Source organism: Coptis chinensis, chromosome 7 (genome assembly GCF_015680905.1).
Source record: "Coptis chinensis isolate HL-2020 chromosome 7, ASM1568090v1, whole genome shotgun sequence".
Lineage (NCBI taxonomy): Eukaryota > Viridiplantae > Streptophyta > Magnoliopsida > Ranunculales > Ranunculaceae > Coptis > Coptis chinensis.
The window spans coordinates 1,083,220-1,103,287 of NC_141462.1; the positions used below are offsets into that span (position 1 = coordinate 1,083,220).

The 20,068-nt window shown below is 34.9% G+C and overlaps 2 protein-coding genes and 1 pseudogene across 5 annotated transcripts; 2 read left to right on the plus strand and 1 right to left on the minus strand.

Annotated features, from left to right (window-relative positions):
• The first annotated feature begins 238 nt into the window (after nucleotides 1-238).
• Nucleotides 239-1,822, plus strand: LOC147485027 (putative beta-D-xylosidase 5; annotated as a pseudogene).
• Nucleotides 1,823-2,474: 652 nt separating this feature from the next.
• Nucleotides 2,475-8,323, plus strand: LOC147485028 (cysteine synthase-like). 4 transcript variants are annotated; one of them, XR_015202502.1, is made up of 11 exons: nucleotides 2,475-2,766; nucleotides 3,422-3,531; nucleotides 3,990-4,047; nucleotides 4,140-4,403; nucleotides 4,512-4,649; nucleotides 5,389-5,514; nucleotides 5,812-5,863; nucleotides 5,953-6,002; nucleotides 6,200-6,259; nucleotides 6,810-6,890; nucleotides 7,813-8,323. XR_015202502.1 is itself a non-coding variant. In XM_086573210.1 (10 exons), the coding sequence occupies exons 1-10, from the start codon at nucleotides 2,536-2,538 to the stop codon at nucleotides 7,900-7,902; spliced, it is 1,134 nt and encodes a 377-aa protein (XP_086429336.1). In that variant the 5' UTR covers nucleotides 2,475-2,535; the 3' UTR covers nucleotides 7,903-8,323. The 4 variants fall into 4 exon arrangements, 2 of the variants coding, with proteins under 2 accessions (XP_086429336.1, XP_086429337.1); XR_015202503.1 differs by having other exon boundaries at nucleotides 5,816-5,863; XM_086573210.1 differs by lacking the exon at nucleotides 5,389-5,514.
• A 589-nt stretch (nucleotides 8,324-8,912) lies between these two features.
• LOC147485029 (uncharacterized) lies at nucleotides 8,913-11,361 on the minus strand. The gene has a single exon (XM_086571575.1). The coding sequence runs from the start codon at nucleotides 11,160-11,162 to the stop codon at nucleotides 9,384-9,386; it is 1,779 nt and encodes a 592-aa protein (XP_086427701.1). The 5' UTR covers nucleotides 11,163-11,361; the 3' UTR covers nucleotides 8,913-9,383.
• Between the last annotated feature and the right edge of the window lie 8,707 nt (nucleotides 11,362-20,068).

Sequence of the window (20,068 nt, forward strand, 5' to 3'; positions counted from 1 at the left end):
CTCTTAGCCTTTTGGTTACTTGTACAGCATTAAGAGACACACCAACACCAACACCATCTCCATCACCTTCTCATTCACCATCAATTCACAGCACTTCCACAAACACAGTATGTGATACTGGCAGAGTGGCAGCAGGTTCTTTTATATGGGACTCGACATGGGCATGTTTGCATTTTGCGCCAAGTCGTTACCATACCACATTAGAGCTAAAAGTTTAGTAGATAGCATGTGACTTTAGATGAGAAGATTGGACAACTTGGAGATAACACATGGAGTTGAAAGACTTGGAATCTCCAAGTATAATTGGTGGTCAGAGGCACTTCATGGTGTTTCTAACATAGGACATGGTACTCAATTTGCAAATATATGGTTCTGTTCCTGGTGCAACTAGCTTTCCTACTGTTATTCTCACATCAGCATCCTTTAATGAATCTTATGGAAAAGAATTGGAGAGGTACAGAAGTTGCACAGTTATGTGCTTAACCTTGATGCTCGTTAATTTTGTTTAGAGTATACTATAATAATGTACTATGTTTTGCTTGTGAAGGTCGTTTCCACAGAGGCAAGGGCTGTGTATAATCTTTGATTATCAGGGCTTTCATTTTGGAATCCAAATATTAATGTAGTAAGGGACCCCAGATGGGGAAGAATCCTCAAAACACCTGGAGAAGACCCATTTGTGGTTGGTACGTACGCAGTTAATTACGTCCAAGGATTGCAAGATGTCAAGGGGCATGAAAATCCACCGGACTTGAACTCTAGGCCTCTCAAGGTTGCGGCGTGCTGTAAGCATTATGCTGGTTATGATCTAGACAACTGGGTCGGTGTTGATCGCTACCATTTTGATGCCAGAGTAATGACCAAAATCCTCTCCAGTTAAATATGAAGCTCTGTTCTTAACCTTTTTTTCTTGGTCCAATATAAGGTCACTGAGCAAGACATGGTGGAAACTTTTCTTGCTCCGTTTGAGATGTGCGTCAAGGAAGGTGATGTGAGCAGCGTAATGTGCTCATACAACCGTGTCAACGGCATTCCAACTTGTGCTGATCCAAAGCTATTGAAACAGACAATAAGAGATGATTGGGGCCTTCATGGGTAGGAAAAAAAATTACTGTTGTATACAACTATCATTTGTCACAACAGGAATTGACCTACACTAGTTTTCATAAGAACTGCATATTTTTTCTCATAATTCTTTTCTCCATAATTATGTATATTTATATAGTCTCAAACTGCGACTCAATTGAGGAGATTTACATGCATCACCAATGGCTTAGAGACACCCAAGAAGATGCTGTTGCACAAGTGCTCAAGGCTGGTAAATACTCAATAAAATTACCATCTAAAATTAATTCAGACATGTACTTATTTATGTTCTAACAAATGGTCAGGATTGGATTTGGACTGTGGAATGTACTACACAAACTTTACCAAGAATTCAGTGGTGCAAGGGAAAGTGAGAGAGGCTGGCATCGATAAAGCTCTGAAGAACCTGTATAATGTGTTTATGCGGCTCAGATTCTTTGATGGTTCCTCATCTTTCAAATCACTAGGCAAGAATGATGTATGCTCGAACGAGCACATTGAGTTAGCACTTAGCAGCTGAGGCTGCTAGAAAGGAATCGTTCTTCTTAAGAATGATAATGACACCTTACCCTTGAGCTTAGAAAACATTACAACCGTTGCTGTAATTCCCTGCAGATATACATCTCCTTTGGATGGATTAAGCAATGTTTCCAACGTGATATTTGAACCAGGATGTCTTGATGTAACTTACAAGTTACAACCTCTTGCCATCAGGAGAGCACACAATTATACTTGAGAATGGAGTTGATGCTACCCCTTTCCCTCTTCACATCCACCTTTCAAAGAATCAAAGGATGCTCAGATCATAGCTAGTAATACTCCGTTTTATACGTTTTTCCATATAATACGAATAATAATGCAAATGTTTCAAACCTAAGGATTAATACTGGAATTCTATGATCCAGGCTTATAATTGCCGAATAATAAAGTCCATTTTTTTTTTAAATGAAAAAAAAACACTACAATTTGGACCAAATATTACCTTCTAAACTTATAATGCAACAAAATATGACCGAATTTTTTCATATTGTACCCGTATAAAACACAAATTATATGTTTAGCATTTTTTTCGTTTTTTGGGCCAAATTTTTAAACAAATTAGAATCTAAATTTTTTCATATTTTTGACAAATAATTTCCATACCGAATTTTTACCGTCCACGAATTTACTAACTATGCCTTAGATGATAAACAATTTTCTAAATTTTAATAGTAGGATTGCTGTCTAGTAGTTGTTTTATGTATGAACGAAATTATTGAAACATATTATATTTGCATCAGTCCCTTTATATTGACTTATTGGGTCAAACTAAAGAGTCCAACGTGAGGGTTATACAAAGCCCAATTCCAGGATAACAAAACCCAAGTTTTATCTATAGAAACAAATAATGGGACAGGGATAAAAGTGGAGTCTACTAAAACCCTTGCAAAAACCTCTTGAAGCCAGGCAATGGCGGTATTACCACTTCAACTTGCAACTTGGTCTACCTTATCATTCCCATGTTCTCCTTCTCAACACCATCTTTTTCATTCCACTAAATTTCCAACTACTACTAGTCTTTGTCTCAAATGTGTTTCTACTAGAGTTGCAAGGTTGGACTCTCTCATTTCTCCACAAAACGTTGCTCTTCATAGTAGACAAGACCTTGAAAGTGTCAACATTGCTGAAGATGTCACTCAGGTATATATAAATATATATATATATTCTCCATGCCTTTGTGCTTCTGTTTTTTTGTTTTTTTTTTTTAAAGTATGATTGTTCCTTGTGCTTTTGCTTAAATTGGTAGGCAAGAATTTGCATTTTGATATTTAGCTCAGTTACTCAGTTGCACATACAACATTTGAAGGATTAGTAATGTATTAATGGCGTTAATTGCCTTATGGCGGTGGTAGATTATCTTTAATGAACATTTTGTTCAGTTGAGCTACACTAGAGTAGAGGGACAAGTTGTATTTCCTGTTTCGAACTGAAAAATAGTTTGTCGTGACGGGAAACATTTACCTTGTGCTGGCAAAGGCTAGCTGAACTGATATTCCCAATGGCTATACTCTTGGGTAACGTTGATAGACTACACCGAATTCCCTCTTCAAAAAGATCTACATTTTTAAGATACAAGATTTGTTGTCCCCAAAAGATTTCCAAGCTTAGTTTCATCAGTAGTTCAGTACAAGAATGAGAATAGCGGCACTCAACAGTCAACACAAGCAAACAGTTACAAAATGTAGGATAACATAGTTAGAGATAACAAAATACCAACTCTTGTAGTTTTCTTGCTGATAAATGTTCGACAGAATTATGGTTACTAATTTTCAGCACCTTGAATATTCAATTTTAGCTTATTGGGAGAACACCGATGATATATCTCAACAAAGTTGTCGGAGGCTGTGTTGCAAATGTTGCTGCAAAGCTCGAGTCTATGGAGCCTTGTCGAAGTGTTAAGGATAGGTAACCTATGATGCTGGATTATTTCATTTCCTTCAGAGATTTAGTGTCTTGTCTGTTCAAACTGTTATATCGATGTTAAAGCTAGCCATCATTATTGGATCTGTACATACGTCGTAATTTGAACATGCAAACGGACCATAGATAAATAATTAAATAGAAAGAGAAAGTGCATCTTCCTGTTGCTCCTGAGCTGACCATCTGATTGGCGCATGACTTTTGGGTGGCAGTAAATGCTGAGCATCCAATGAAATGCTTAGGGATCCCTTGTGCAATTTTGGGATAGAAACCTCTAAGAAAAGGAGCTCAAATGCTCAATTACCTTTGTAGGGCTGAGACACGACAAAAATACATTGTGAAATACCATTTATAGAATGGTTTGAAGTTTGAACTTGATTCTACGTGCTCGATTAAAGTTTGGTTTCATGAGTATTGACTATTTTCACTGGTTTACGTCACAGAATTGGATTAAGTATGATAGCTGATGCAGAAGAAAATGATGGTATATCTCCTGGGAAGGTTCGCTGTTGCTCTCCTTACATCTTTCTAGTTCTTAGTTCTTAGATGATCGTGCATAATACAAGGATTTCCCTCTTTTTTTGTTTCTGCAGACAATTTTAGTCGAACCAACTACGGGAAATACAGGAATTGGTATTGCTTTTGTTGCTGCAACTAAGGGATACAAACTTATCGTTACCATGCCGGCATCCATAAATCTTGAGAGGAGGCTTCTTCTTCGTGCATTTGGAGCAGAGATAATTTTGACAGATCCGGCAAAAGGAATGAAAGGGGCCGTTGATAAGGCTGAAGAAATTGCTCATAGAACACCAAATGCATACATGTTTCAACAGTTTGACAATCCGGCAAATACAAAGGTTGTGCTCTCAGTCCGTCTTCAGCTTTTGCAGTGTCCTTTTTCATTTCTAGTAGGTATTCGATTCCTTTCCTTACTGACTATTTAAATATTTTCAAATATACTACAGATTCACTTTGAAACTACAGGGCCAGAGATATGGGAGGATACTATGGGAAGTGTTGACATATTTGTAGCAGCAATTGGAACTGGCGGTACTGTCACAGGCACAGGGAGTTATTTGAAGATGATGAACAAAGATATTAAGGTTTGAATTTCTTTAATATGGGACTTTGTAGTTTAAGGTTCTTTGTAGTGGAACCGTTCTTTGTTATGTACAACGATCGTCTAAGTCCAGCATCACTTGCGTTTTTATCATTTTAGAGTTGTCAATATGGAGAAATTGGAAGTAATTTGTTAAACACATATCACACCTTCTTAATTATTCAGTACGTTTGTTAGTCTGTACATTTTAATCTAGGGTGAATGCTCTTGTAAAAAACTTTTACCTTTCGCTTGCATCGAAGAATTGAAATTGAATCAGTTTGTGCCCTCCCCCAAAGAAAAAAAAAAGAAAAGTAACTGCTTTAGTTGCTAACCTGTAAAGATGTTCTTTTCTGTTTTCTAGGCTGAAAATTGTCATAGATGACTACAACTAGAACCAAGGACAGGTTCATTTTTTGTGAGAATGTTCACTATTTTAGTGATTTTGGTTTGAGTTGGTGGTCACATTTGCTCAATAGTTTGATTAAATCTAATCATCTAGGCCATACCTATTTAGTCTGAATATGTCAGCAACGAAAATCTTATCTGATCTTCAACAATAGGAATCTGATGCTACCAAATAAATACCTAATTAAATTGTTTAGTTGTGTTTTCTAACATAAAATAGTAAAAAATAATTATTGAAACAGTAATTTCCAATTTATCTCGATTTGTAACCATTTTCCAGAAAATGATTGAATTGAAATAGGATCAGTTTAAAAAAAGAATGAAGGTTTTGGTAGGCAGAGTGGAATATGGATACATGGTGGCGGCTTTGTGACCATTTCAGCTGTGGGAAACGTCCCTGTAACTGCCACTTCAGTCAAAACTCATTATCTCCCGTACACTGAAGCTGGTTGTGTATCACGGTGAGCCTTTCATTTTCCTCATCTTAAGAGATTTCCTAGCAAAAACCTGGTCTGACAGATTATCCTGTCATTCTAACACCCAAGTGGTTTTGCATGCCCAGAAACTACAATAAATTTTGCATACTAACTTTAGTGTGTTAGAATAGTATTATTATGTGTGGCTCAGGTGGGATGCATGTACCTCACTACACAAGTATACATTAGGTTGCACTGTTTCTCATTCTATGTTTGCTTTTTAGTGTTGGACAATTTGTAGCTTTTTATTTTTCAAATTTTTACATATTTTGTTTTGCCTAGGTAGTCGGAGTAGAACCTGCTGAAACTAGCACAATATCTGGAGACAAGCCAGGTGAACAAGATAATTACATCACATTTATCATGTTTCCATGTTGTCTATATCTTACTGGAGCTACCACTAACCTACATATATACGTGCAGGATACATTCCAAGCATTTTGGATGTCAAACTACTTGATGAAGTTGTGAAGGTAAACAAGCTATTCTTTATGTGTATCATTTCATTATATACTATTAATTGGTTGGGATGCCCAGTTTTCTTATGCGAGTTAGGTTCACATCTGAAATTGATGTAAAACCTTGTAATTAAATAGAATTGCTAGTGGGTTTTAAGAATTTTTTTTTTAAATTTAAAATTCTGACGATCCTATTATTCTTGAACTAGCAGGTTACCACTGGTGAAGCAGTTGATATGGCTAGGAGATTAGCCCTGGAGGAAGGTTTACTAGTAAGTGCACCCTGCCCCTGATGACCCAAAAAAAACAATAAATAAAAAAGAAAGATCCAATACAAACACACCCACAAAATTGATGATCCAAGTTGGACGACTAAAATGGAAATGTAGATCTGCAATGATATTAGCTATGTGAATTATGGAGTTGTATCATGCAAAGGGAATTTTTATCATTTTTGGTAGATTATATAGGAGATCAACATTCATATAAGTAGGTAATATTCTAAATATCGGATACCTCTTATAGTTGTCCGAGTATTGCACATTCTCAAAATGTTTGCTCCTATTTGGGGGTGGGGGGAGGTGAAATTTTCTTCTTCTGAATCACTTAACCACTTTGTGTTCTCCAATATTCTTCGTGGGTAAGCATAGTAATTGAGAAACGAAAACAAGAGAAGACAACTTTGAAAGTTCATATAAATCCATGGAGGCTTTCCATTTTCTTAAAGTTTAAAATTTTGTTTTGTTATATAAACAACTGAACAAGTTTACCTTCAGTTAGCTTTCTGATTCTACAACAATCGAGTTGCTTTTATTTTGCTAGGTTGGCATTTCTTCGGGTGCTGCTGCTGCCGCTGCCATATGTATAGCAAAAAGACCCGAAAGTGCTGGAAAGCTTGTTACGGTTTGTAAATCATACTCTGTTCTCATTCTTTATCACCCGGTGACAATAACTTTTGAAAATAGTAATAAATATAATCTTTTTGTAAAAGTTTTCTGCAAGATGAGTTTCAAATTTAAATAAAAGTTAAAATATGGAAACACAGCTATACTGATATAGACAGATAGACATACACTTGCATATGATTTTGAAAATATTGTCTAGGCACCCCTTGTAGCCTTTGTATGTAATCTTAGTTAACGACACATAAAATGGGTATTGTGTCTACTGTCTAGTTATAATTGGATTGATTATGGATTCTGGACTAATTAATACGTTCAATAATGTAGAAGATGGGAGTAGGTTAACCACCATCTTATGGTTTCAATCTATTGACATCTTTTCTAGGAAATCCTTTACGGGAATTGTAAATTTAATCATTGATCTTACCTAACGTGTTTGGATGTAAAACGTGAATACCTAAAGAAAAATGCATTTGGTAGTAGATGGACTGAATCTTGTTTTAGCTTAGGAAAGGGAGTCTTGCATTCCCAGGGTTATCGTATGTATTCCTATCCTTGATATGTAGCGTTTGTGAATACTTTTGACATGCTCCTAAATATTGAAACTAGTGAAGTTTGAGCCATCATTCGATGGATTGTCACATAAAACGCCAAAAGGTCAGGTTCATACAAGCAGAGGCACTTCAGAGTAATAAATTGAGTAGAAGAATGTTCTAAAGTGCAATGTACCTCTAATTATTGACAATCATGTGTATTCAAATTACAGCATATATCTGTATACATGTTTGTCTAAACTTGTGTCATTGGTTAATCTTCCAACTATTGCACTTAAGACAACATTCGGAGTCATGAATTGCTGCTCATGACAATTATTTTCATAATCCTGCTTGACCATTTTTGTTTATATTTTTTGGTCACTGAAGGTTGTGTTCCCAAGCTTTGGTGAAAGATATATTTCTAGTGTTCTATTTGATTCCATTCATGAGGAAGTTGCAAAGCTGAAACCCCAATGACAATCCAACTTCTTCAGCGCAATGGTTTCTTCATTTTTCATGAAATCGGCAATTGGGGAACGAGATTTTTAGAATAGAAGCCACAGAGAGCGTGATACTGCAGATTTTTTTTTATTGTTGTCACTGACAATAGAGTAGTAGTTCCACCATTTCATTAATTTTTTTTGTTTCCCTTTTTGCAATGACATCAAAAGGATAGCAAATCCGTGAAAAAAAGTTGCGATTGATATGACAATGGTCAGTTATGTTGCTGCCTCACTTGGTTAGATGATGTTCTTCTTATAACAAAAAGTGATGTTCTCAGAATCTCAGTTTAGCTTATCACTGTTTGATTTGCGTAATTGATTTTGTACATCGCAATAGCATTGATTGGTGTAACAAATCTATTGATTATAAAATAATACAATGCAAATTTTGTACATTTCTAGTGATCTTATTAAATGGTCCATGTTTTATTTGATTCCTAAAGTTCGGTAGATGCTTTCAGGCTTCAGCTGAATTGTGAAATTGTCGGAGATAGCACGATGACTTGATCTACCTATTTTTCACCGGATGGATAATATAGCTAAAATTAATGAGTCAAAAATTGATTTAAATTTATGGATAGATCACTACGCTACTGAATTTTGGAACCATCAGCCTATAGCTATTGGATTATTCCATTGTGGCATGTCCTCAGACCCACGAGGTTATCAGTGAATGCCAACTACTTGATCCAAGTTTACTCGTTTCTTTCATTGTCCATTCTACTATCTGCTATCTAGAGATCTCCAACGTTTCCTCCAGTGATCTTTCACTGGTTTCTCCTACTTTGCTCTCCAATCATTGGACATATCACATACGTGCATTGTGAGCCCTCTTATTTTTGTCACAGTTTCATCGGAACTCTAGCTAAGGATAGTGGCCCCAATGTGAATACTCATCGTTACATAAGTGTATGACTGTGTGCTGGTGTGCAGAGCAGAGTGATCTACAAGTACTAAAACACTGTGTGGCTAAGAGGTAAATGAGTCATGTAAGAATTATCTCAGATTCTGCAGATCATCACCCATGGATTGAGCAATCATGTTAAACTACATAAATGATCATCAGTGTTTGTTTCCCTGTTTCTTTCTCTGTTACATCAAATGTTTCTTGTGTTTCAACTTTCAACACTTCTGTGGCATGAGAACAGTTCTCTGTGACTGTCTCAGCATCTTAGGCATGTTTATTCATTCAGTACACTTGCTCATCCGCAGAATGGTACGCCTGTATTACCAACTTTGAAATAAAGAAAGTATCACAATAATGAAATACAACTGAGCCCAAGTATTTGTTTATTAGTACAACAAAGACAAAATATTATGGAAAAGGGAAAAAATTCACACACTATAACATAAATGAAGAAAAACACATTTTTCCCTGAGAAAGATAATGAATTCAGTTGGATCACATTCAAAACTCAACTTGGTAACCTTTTACAGTTGGACAGAAACTTCACATTAAAGCTTCTCAGACAACCTGATCATAAAAGAATTGAGTGCCACAGAATCCAAGATCATCCATGAAGACTCGAACATCTCATGGAAGTATTCAGCACCAATCTCATCAGCTGCAGCTCTGAAAGCAACCCCAAAGGCATTCCCTTGAACAGCCCCAAGCCGTGGCTTCCCACATACCCCTACAATCAGAAATTTATTCCGTTCATGTGCTAAGGAAGCACATATCAGAGGCTTCATCTTTGCACCCTTCTCCCGCAAAGCATCGATCACAAAATAACAGAGTTTAGTTAAAGCCAGAGGATAACTCAATAGTTTGGCATCCGCTGAATCATCAAGCTTCACCCACCTGAACCTTCTCCCACTTCTTATAGAGCCCCTCTTAGTTACAGCTGCACTTCCTTGCCTGAGGATCGCCCTTTGTACCATGATTGCATTTTGCATTCCCTTTTTCAACTTATCAAGATTGCTCAAAGATAGAGCATCATAAGCTGCACCAAACTGCTTTGAAGCACAGGATCCCTCTGATTGCACTGATTCCAGCAAGGCTGTAACTCCATAAACCACATCGGCAGCAGATACCTTTGAGCTATAGCCATGCAAGCGTAGGAAACTTCTGTAGTAAAACTCGGTGAGTCCATACTCTGGTAAGAATCTTTCAAACTCATCTTTCATTTGCCTTTTTACTTCTTGATTCATGTACTGGAATTTCTGCTGGCAATCGGCAAGGGGGAATCCCATCCGGCATAGAAGAAGCTTGAGTTTCTTCAATCCATTGTCACTCCATGTCTTCAGCTTGGTTGCTATATACGAAGAGCACAGCATCGAGTCAAACAAATTCCACTCTCTTAACAGCATAAGCCTTGGCTCATCTTCATAAGCAATTCTCGAAGCATCCGGCGCTCTAATCTTTGTACCATCCTTGAGGGTCACTGAAGTGACCGCATCCAGATTCCCTGAGCTATTAACATGTTGTTCAAGCTCCATAACTCCAGCAAGGTATCTCTCATTAGTTAACCTCTCATGGACAAACTGGTCAGTTAGTGAAACACAAGCTAACCACAACAACTCATTTGTGTTTTTTCTAAGACAATGTGATAGATCAAACATCAAACACCCTGATGGCTTTCCATGAAAAGTACCCAAATGGTAATACTCCTTTTTCAATTTCTTGAACAGCTTAATTGGGTCATCTTCATTTTCCCCCGAATCTCTTTTCCTCTTACGAGACCCACCCTTTTGACTATCTTCCTCATCACTATCACTCTCACTCTCACTATCACTCTCACTCTCACCAACTTCATCATCACTATCCAAATCTGCCGCATTAGCCAATGCAGAAACATCGAAATCATAGGCCAGGTCAGCTTGTTGTTCATCGTCACGAGTATAAAGAACAACAACTCTATCATTCTGGTCACTAAGGTTATGAAGATGAATCGGTCTATGACTGTCAACAACAAAAACACGAGCTAGAGACCCTAGATTCAAAATGCGGCGAAGATCTCGATGGCAACCCCAATTAACCAAAAGAATGGAAACAGTCTCATTATCAGAGCTAAGATTTGGACCAGTGTACTTATGAATCTCACTAAAAGACGCCACAGGGTAACACGCATACCTAACCGAATCAGATTCAAGTACATGGAAAATGATTTTCAGAGCACATAGAGAATCAACATCAGAACTAGATGGGAAAATCAATAAAGGGGAAGATGGTGATGCCATAGCTGCTTCACGTAATCTAGTGTAAAATGATTCAATTCTCATCTCCCTCACCATAATTTCACCTTAAAATGTCAAAAAAATTCACAAAATAATGAAAGCATAACCTTTAATTGCTTAATAATCCATAAAGATTGAAACTTTTTTATACCCAATCACTGTTAAAGCAAATGAGAGAAGTTGAGAATACCTGAAAGAGTGAATTGGAGTAAAGATGAAGTTTGAAACTTTGTTGTTGTGAATTGAAGAGATTAAGGTTTTGGGCAAAGTAAGATTTGAGAGAGTGAAAAAACAAACAAGATTTTTGAGCATTTTTTTAAAAAGTTGAATGAATGAAAATTTTGAGTTTTCAGACTCCCGCTGAAATTTTACCGCTTCTTTCATTCATTCATGGACTTATGACACACTTTGGTCCGAAGCACTATTGAGCCCATATCGAAAACTATTATTACAATCACTGACCAAAATTGTGATGGCCTAAATTTCCTGTGTTTGTTGTAAAAAACACCATCCTTTTACCTTTTAAAACCTAATACTTTCCTTCTTCTTTTTTCCAATATTGTTTATATTGGTTCTATAATAACAAAATTTGTATTTGTTTAATGTGAGGCATCAATTCTCCAAAATCGTATTAATACTAAAGTAAATTCATAGAATTTTGTGTGAATAAAAAATATCCAAAATTCTATAGCAATATGCAATCTTTTCAAAAATACAAAATTGTGATTAAAAAATGGGTCGGTTTTTGGGTGCGTGTGTATTTCAAATTTAAAATCATTTAATATGCAAAATCCAAAAGGTGTGAGTTGGTTTTCAAAAACACTCAAAAAATATTTATTTAGTTATTTAATATGCAACTAGGTATCAAAAATTGTATTATAAACATGTTAAAAGTAGGGGTGCCAATGGGTTGGTTTTGGTCGGTTTTATCGGTTTCGGTTTGGGTTTTACTATTTACAATTCTATTGGTTTTGGTTCTCAATGGTTTTAGTATGAAAATTATAGAACTCAATCCAAAACCATCAAAACCCATGGTTTTTTATCGGTTTCGGTTCTAATTCGGATATTTATTATTTATTATGATTATTAAACAATTTCAATCATTTAAACACTAAATTTTGTTTTTATTTTTATTTTTATTTTATTATTTTCCTACATGATAATATTTTATGTATAATTAGTGATGTATTAACAATCATATTTACATCAATCTATGAACATGTATCAATCATACACGTTAAAACATTTACCATTCATGTGATAATTTAAAACTTTAATATATAAATTAAAATAATCAAATATTTATAACCCCAAAATTTTGATTTTTCTCAAAAAGTATTTTTTTGAAAAAATATTTAGCCTATCTCATCATTTTTTTCCCATTTAAAATATCTTAGAATATCTCAACATTTTTAAATGGGATAAATGTTTTTATGGGCAATTTGAACTCATATAATAATTTTTTGGTATAAATATCTAAGACATTAGATATTCCAGGGTTACTTCCCGTTACCTAATGAGCCTCGAACTTTTTGTTATTGATTAGAGAATTAATGTCCTCCAAAACCGTGCTCAGATCATCATCAGTTGTATCCCATCTGCCTTGGTTGATGAAACGATTGATGTTAGTTTGATTATCATTTAGGCAAGTGAGATTTACGAAACCCAAATGATACAAAACTTTAAAGCACTCTTAATCGCCAGAGCTTCCGCAAGATTTGATGATGGATTTATAAATGCAACTTGAGAACCCAAATAGGTGCCAATGAAATTATTGTTTCTATTTACCAAAACTGCCGAGAAAGCCATATAGCTTTCAGTTGGTGTAAAGTATTTAAAAGAGTCATCCATGGAAAATTTACATGTAAAGTCGTTTTTCTTTATAAACACCCTTTTATATCAAATTTGCTACTCTTCAATTTAGTTATTCATATACTTGTTTGTTTCTACCTCTCTCTCTCCCTGTGTCCTATTTATTTTTTAAAATACCGTATATACCTTTTTATATCAAATTTGTTACTCCTCGATCAATTTAGTTATTCATATACTTTGGTGTTTCTACCTCTCTCTATCTTTCTCTCCCTGTGTCTTATTTATTTTTAAAAATACCGTATATACCCTTTTATATCAAATTTGTTACTCTTCAATTTAGTTATTCATATACTTTTGTATTTCTACCTCTCTCTCTCTCTCTCTCTCTCACTGTGCCTTATTTATTTTTTAAAAATACCATATATACCCTTTTATATCAAATTTGTTACTCCTCAATTTAGTTATTCATATACTTTTGTGTTTCTACATCTCTCTCTCTCTCTCTCTCTCTCTCTCTCTCTCTCCCTATGTCTTATTTATTTTTTTAAATACCGTATATACCCTTGTATATCAAATTTGTTACTCCTCAATTTAGTTATTTATATACTTTTGTGTTTTTACCTCTCTCTCTCTCTCCCCGTGTCTTATTTATTTTTTAAAATACCGTATATACCATTTTATATCAAATTTGTTTACTCCTCAATTTAGTTATTTATATACTTTTGTGTTTCTACCTCTCTCTCTCTTTGTGTCTTATTTATTTTTTAAAATACCGTATATACCCTTTTATATCAAATTTGTTACTCTTCAATTTAGTTATTCATATATTTTTGTGTTTCTCTCTCTCTCTCCCTCCATGTGTCTTATTTATTTTTTAAAATAATGTATATACCCTTTTATATCAAATTTGTTACTCCTCAATTTAGTTATTCATATACTTGTTTCTACCTCTCTCTATCTCTCTCCCTGTGTCTTATTTATTTTTTTTAAATACCGTATATACTATTTTATATCAAATTTGTTACTCTTCAATTTAGTTATTCATATACTTTTGTGTTTCTACCTCTCTCTCTCTCCCTGTGTATTATTTATTTTTTTAAAATACCGTATATACCATTTTATATCAAATTTGTTACTCCTCAATTTAGTTATTCATATACTTTTGTGTTTCTCTCTCTCTCTCTCTCCATGTGTCTTATTTATTTTTTAAAATACCATATATACCTTTTTATATCAAATTTGTTATTCCTCAATTTAGTTATTCATATACTTTTGTGTTTCTACCTCTCTTTCCTTGTGTCTTATTTATTTTTTAAAATACTGTATATACCATTTTATATCAAATTTGTTACTCCTCAATTTAGTTATTCATATACTTTTGTGTTTCTACCTCTTCTCTCTCTCCCTGTGTCTTATTTATTTTTTAAAATACCATATATACCATTTTATATCAAATTTGTTACTCTTCAATTTAGTTATTCATTTACTTTTGTGTTTCTACCTCTCTCTCTCCCTCCCTGTGCCCTATTTATTTTTTAAAATACCGTATATACAATTTTATATCAAATTTGTTACTCCTCAATTTAGTTATTCATATACTTGTGTGTTTCTACCTCTCTCTCTCTTCCTACACCTAGATCCTCCTTTTTCTTAATTTCTTACTTGTGTGTTTCTACCTCTCTCTCTTCCTACTTTTTACATATAAAAACCTAGATCCTCCTTTTTATTAATTTCTTAACCTAGACCCTAATTATCAATTCAAACACAGGTTGAGTCTTTGGAAAGTCAGTAGTTGTTTTCGTAGTTTCAGCCCTTTAGTTTGCGAGTGTCAGTTGAGTCCCAAGTGGACTCAGATGAGTTGCACCGTGTTTCCAATCTAGTTGGGGGTAAATCCTAATTAGCTCATCTAGTAAGGGAGGTAATACTAGCCAACTCTTAACTAAAGAACATGTTTTCTTTCCTCCAACTATAGATTGAATGATTGAAAACATGGTTATGAGAATTTGGGAACTTAGGATGCAATGAGGCATGTTAGTGTATTTCCAACCTCTTGTGATGGAAAGGTTGTATACCAACTATTCTATCAAGTTCTTAGACAAAGATATGTACATGATTTCCAAAAAAAAAAAAAAAAAAAAGAAAAAGAAAACTCTGTTCAAGAATTTGATGTGTTTTTAAAACAAAATTCTTTCATATATGAACCTATGGAGTGTGTTTGAGAACTGAGATAGCTTTACTTCAAGGGGGACACCCTTGTTTTAATCGCCTAGTAAAGTTACTTTTTATATTAAGAAAAAATATAGTTATACACAGAGGGTATGATGATATTTAAGTACATCAAATCTCTTTGACAAAGACCCGATCTAAAAAATGAAAGGCTCACATCCCCAAAATAAGTGCTCAAAAGGTATAAATATCAGTTCATCTCCTCATCAACCTTAGAAAACATTGAAAACTGAATAGCGTGTTGATGGGAAAACATTAGATGAGTTAGCATGTCCAGTTGTCCACGGACCTGATAATCAGACTTGCATGTTGGTCCTCTATATTCATTTTTTTTTCCCCTTTTAATTTCTTCATTTCTTCTGTAAAAAATTGTAAATTGTGACTGTTGGTCATACGACAACTCAGACTATGATAAATCCTAACTCCACAAGGTCTAAGATTTGAGACGTTGGATGAACAAAGATATAGTAGACGATGCTTCTTGGTCATGTCAGTCAAAGTGATGCACTGAAAGGGTCTGCGTGCTTCTGCCCTCACACAACCTTGTCTATCACATAGAAGTGATAGAACTGAAAGAAAAGTGAGACTTTGTGACTTTAATATAAGCTTGTGATATAAGATTGATAAGAACATCTCAACTCATATTTGATAAAGAGGAGTGTGACTCTGTAGTCAGAGGCTTGCCTTAGGTGTCATGACTGTAAGCTCTTAACTCAGGATCATTAGCTACAACGAGGCCCAGCCTAATGATTTGACATATAAGCATTCTTGCTAAGCTGTTACAAACCTCTAATTGCATGCAAGGTGGTCTAGACTTCCACACTCTGCATGTGAGTGCCAAACTTACGACTCATGAAAGAGTAACTGGTACGTAAATCTTCTTATAGTCATTCAACTGAACAAAAACATTATTACTCGCTTACGAAACATTATTGCCAAATAAGAACTCTGCCAATTTTTGAGACTTCCTTACCCGTAAATCTATATTCCTAATTCTAATTACATAAAGATTCCTTCATTTTAGAGAAAACAGTAAAAGCATAATAAACTGAACATAGAAAGTGTGAATTCTGAGTTTATAACATCGGCATGAGCCTGCTTCATCTCTCTATATGCTTATTTTTTTACTGTTTGCCATCTTTATTTCAGTTTATTGTTGTCACTCGTAAATAAATATTTTGAATATTTTTGTTTTTTAATATTTCATCTTAGTTCAAGACCTCTTGCTCTCAGTTACTCAGAGGTAGAAATTCAGCAATGGCATGAAGAACGAAGGAAAAGGCACCCTTCAGGTACATTGAGAAGGTGTGTCTTGTTTTGACTCGCAAAGTTCTTTTTGATCCTCTATGTTATTATCTTCATACTAGTTCAAGATCCCTTGCTTTGAACTACTTGGAGCAAGAAATTCAGCAATGGCACGAAGAACGAAGGAACCATTTTAATCCTTTACAGAAGTCTGGAGGTCAAATGCAGTCCGAAGTTATTGATGTTGTGGCGCAGAAACATCATCAGGTACAAGTTACATTACATACTATCTTTTATTATGAAAGTCTAGTGCCACTAGAGCTGCCGGCCCATGGGGGGTAGGGGTGGTTTGTCCTCTTTCTTAATTTTTTGTATAACAAGAGAAAGTGCTTCATGAATGTATAACCCTTGGTAAACAATTTTTACGATTATGAGATCATATTGTGATTCACTCACATGTGTAATGGATTCAACTTATATTATCTTTAGCCTAGATGATTGGATTGCTTGTACTCAGGATAAAGTAATAAACAGGTAAAAGTAACCTTGAGTTGTTTACTTATCCACATTAAGCTTGCTATAGTGTGTGTGTCAATACTCAATAGAGTTTTCTGAAGCAAGTCTTGAACTTTGAGAGAGATGTACAAATCTAATCAAGGACTTGAAAAGGCTATTTTGGTGATTGAAGTACTTTGGTTGTAAGAGTCATTGAACAGTATTTTTCTTGAGAAGTTTGATCCGTGTTTTTTAATCTCTTCTCCGAGGCTCACTCTCTCAATGCAAATATTTGGGTTCTTGGTGAGGATGATGTCTTTTGTTAGTTTGTAATTAATATGGATTCAGATTCGCAGATTAAGGTTTTATGTGTAGAGTGTAGACAATATAGTTTCAACGGGAAGCAGATTTTGATTTACATTATAGTTTTTTGAATCCCTGTAGCTAGACAGAGGTCTCACTCTGACAACATTTTAGGTGGCCCTATCTATGGTCCAGTTTATTACTCATCTGTTTTCAAGAGAATGAACCTGCTGATGTGTTTTGAATTTCTTCCTGTTCTTGTTTTTGGATAGTTACTTGTCTTGTTAGTTATTGGTAAAATTTCTATGATCCAAATTGGCTTGTTTTGACAAAAAATAGTTAATTTAATAGCTGAGATCGACTTATGTATCTTCAGCCAGTAGTGATAAGATTCTATAAGCGGAAAACTGTGTTAATTTGCCTTCTGAACTGTTAAAATAAACATGAGTACACTACTTTTGTACAGGATTATACCAAAAAATATATTCTAATTTGTAAGAGAAATGTCATATGTTTTCAAGGTTTAACATTGCACTTGGATTTGGAGTCAAGAGTCAAGAGTCAAGAGTCAAGACAATGGATCATGTATGTTGTTGATTGCACACCACATGCATAGGTTTGTTTTGATTAAAACAATGTTCGGGATTTCGGAATTCTCGGAATTCCGATAAATTGAAAAACCGAAATCTATTAAATTTCGACTCTATCACATTCGGAATTTCGAATTCATTCGGAATTTCGGAAATTTCGACTCTATATTTGAAATTTCGATTTTTTGGAAAACCGAAATTCCGAGCGGAATTCCGGAGTTTCGTTCGGAGTTTCGATTTAATCGGGAGCACAATAACGTCTCGGACTGACACCTTTTTCAAGGGAACTGCTAAGAAGTAAGATACGACCAATCAGCTTGTTTCTTGTATGGCCGGAGTCCCAACTGGAACAATTCAAGGCTAGTAAAATGCGTGACGAAAATATGAGAAAATGTCTTCTATAAATTTAAAATATATATAACAAAATTAGCCGCTTAAGTAATTCGGCAAGACCCAACATTTTTCTTTGAAGTTAGGTTGGTATTCACAATATACCACTGGGCCATACATGAAAGGCCAGGGTGCAAGCTTGGTAGACCATAAATTACAACAGAAGAAAGGGAATTCAAATATAATTTAACGACTACCCAGCATTTGCCTCCAAGCCCAATCCGAGCATTGTTTAGGATCTGCAGGATTGCAAGTATCCTCCCTATTTTCTTTGTACTTCCCTAAAAAATGGCACCAGTAAAGTCAGCAACTCCTTTCTTAAAACTTAAGTTGATCACCATTTATGCACCTTCCTATCCAAATAGAATTTTGTCAGTAATAGACCTCACAATATCATACCCAACATTTGTTTTGCTAGTGATGCTCAAATAGCAACACGTTGTGCATCAGCTATTCCTCTTTTATAAATACTCAATCCCCAGGTCAACTGAAATGGGAAAAAATATATATATGTTTAAAAAAAAAACATGAAGCTAGGCAAATGCTCTTAAACTCCATTCAGTGCACTAAGTTTGTTGAGTCAATACTGATGAACAAATAAGCTTGTTATGTTTCTACTACAAATTAGTATTTGAGCATGAGAGCAGGAGTAATGAAGTTTGACATAGTTAAATTCAATCTAGGGTGATGAAGTCACTGGCATTCTAACATTTTTTTCATAGTATATAATGTCGGATACGCTTTAGTCGTATGTATAATCTAAATAAACGAGACATTGTTTTAATTCTATGTTACATGGACATGCCATATTTCAAAAAAAATCCGTGAGGTGTCCATGTCAGACACACATGGACACATACCCGTACGTAATATATCTCAATTTTTTATATCTTGCTGTGTCAGACACTTCGTATCCGTGTTGAATATGGACACACATGTCCGTGTCAATGTAACTTAGTTTTAATTCTACTTGTAGAATATACACAAAATACATTATTGATGCAAGGAGAGACAAACACAAAAGACACCATGAAACTATAGTTGTGGTAATGCACCACAACATCACTATGCACTGCAAAAGACATGGTAATGAAATGGAATGTTTGGGTTTAAACTGTATTCAATATGATACAAATTAAAAAATTAAACTGAGTTGAGTATGGGACTACTGGGTGAATATTAAATTGTGAAAACTATCAGGAAGTTATTAGACATCAAGAAACTATAGGTTAGTAAGTAATAAAGTAATTTGTTTCTCCAACATTAAGATTGTATAGCGCATTCATTACCAGGAAGTAATAAGTAATTTGTTTCTCCAATAAAGTATATATTTGACTGTTATAGGGAGTGGGACAAGCTTGTACAATGATTCTAAAATAAAAGTGACGTTTGATGCAAAGGAAGGGACTGCAGAGGTTACTGGACTGTCCTTAGTTATTGGACATGAGATTGACTCGAGCTTCCACGTGTAGCTTATAATCTTGGAATTAATATGACAAATAATAAACAGAATGTGCACTTGTACTCTTGTAGTATCTCCAATATGTTGGAAATGGAAATATAATCAGTTTCATGCCTTCATATTGTTTAACACCTCTTGATGAGCTTGTAATCCATTGTAGTTCCAGAAACTTTGCTATTTTTTGAGACGTAACAAACACTGTGCGAGAAACTCAGAATGTGATGTATCTTGTTCGAAATCTTCTTTAAATTTTGGAAAACTGAGAATCTTGACAAAATCGAGTGTCACTTACCTCCACACCACACAGTACCTGTTTTTTTCACTAAGAACTAATTTCCATGGGCCATTTCCAACGTAGGACTCCAAAATGAAAACAACCAGCACAGGCTTTCATGCATAATCATTTTGAAAGTAATGTTAAGAGAAGTTGGTGTAATTCA

What these genes read in the sequence shown, in the direction of transcription:
- LOC147485028 (XM_086573210.1), top strand. Translation starts at nt 2,536, where the DNA reads ATGGCGGTATTACCACTTCAACTTGCAACTTGGTCTACCTTATCATTC. An exon ending in TTGCTGAAGATGTCACTCAG is followed by an intron (nt 2,767 to 3,421) that starts GTATATATAAAT and finishes ATTCAATTTTAG; the next exon opens with CTTATTGGGAGAACACCGAT. An exon ending in TACTTGATGAAGTTGTGAAG is followed by an intron (nt 6,003 to 6,199) that starts GTAAACAAGCTA and finishes TTGAACTAGCAG; the next exon opens with GTTACCACTGGTGAAGCAGT.
- LOC147485029 (XM_086571575.1), bottom strand. Translation starts at nt 11,162, where the DNA reads ATGGTGAGGGAGATGAGAATTGAATCATTTTACACTAGATTACGTGAA.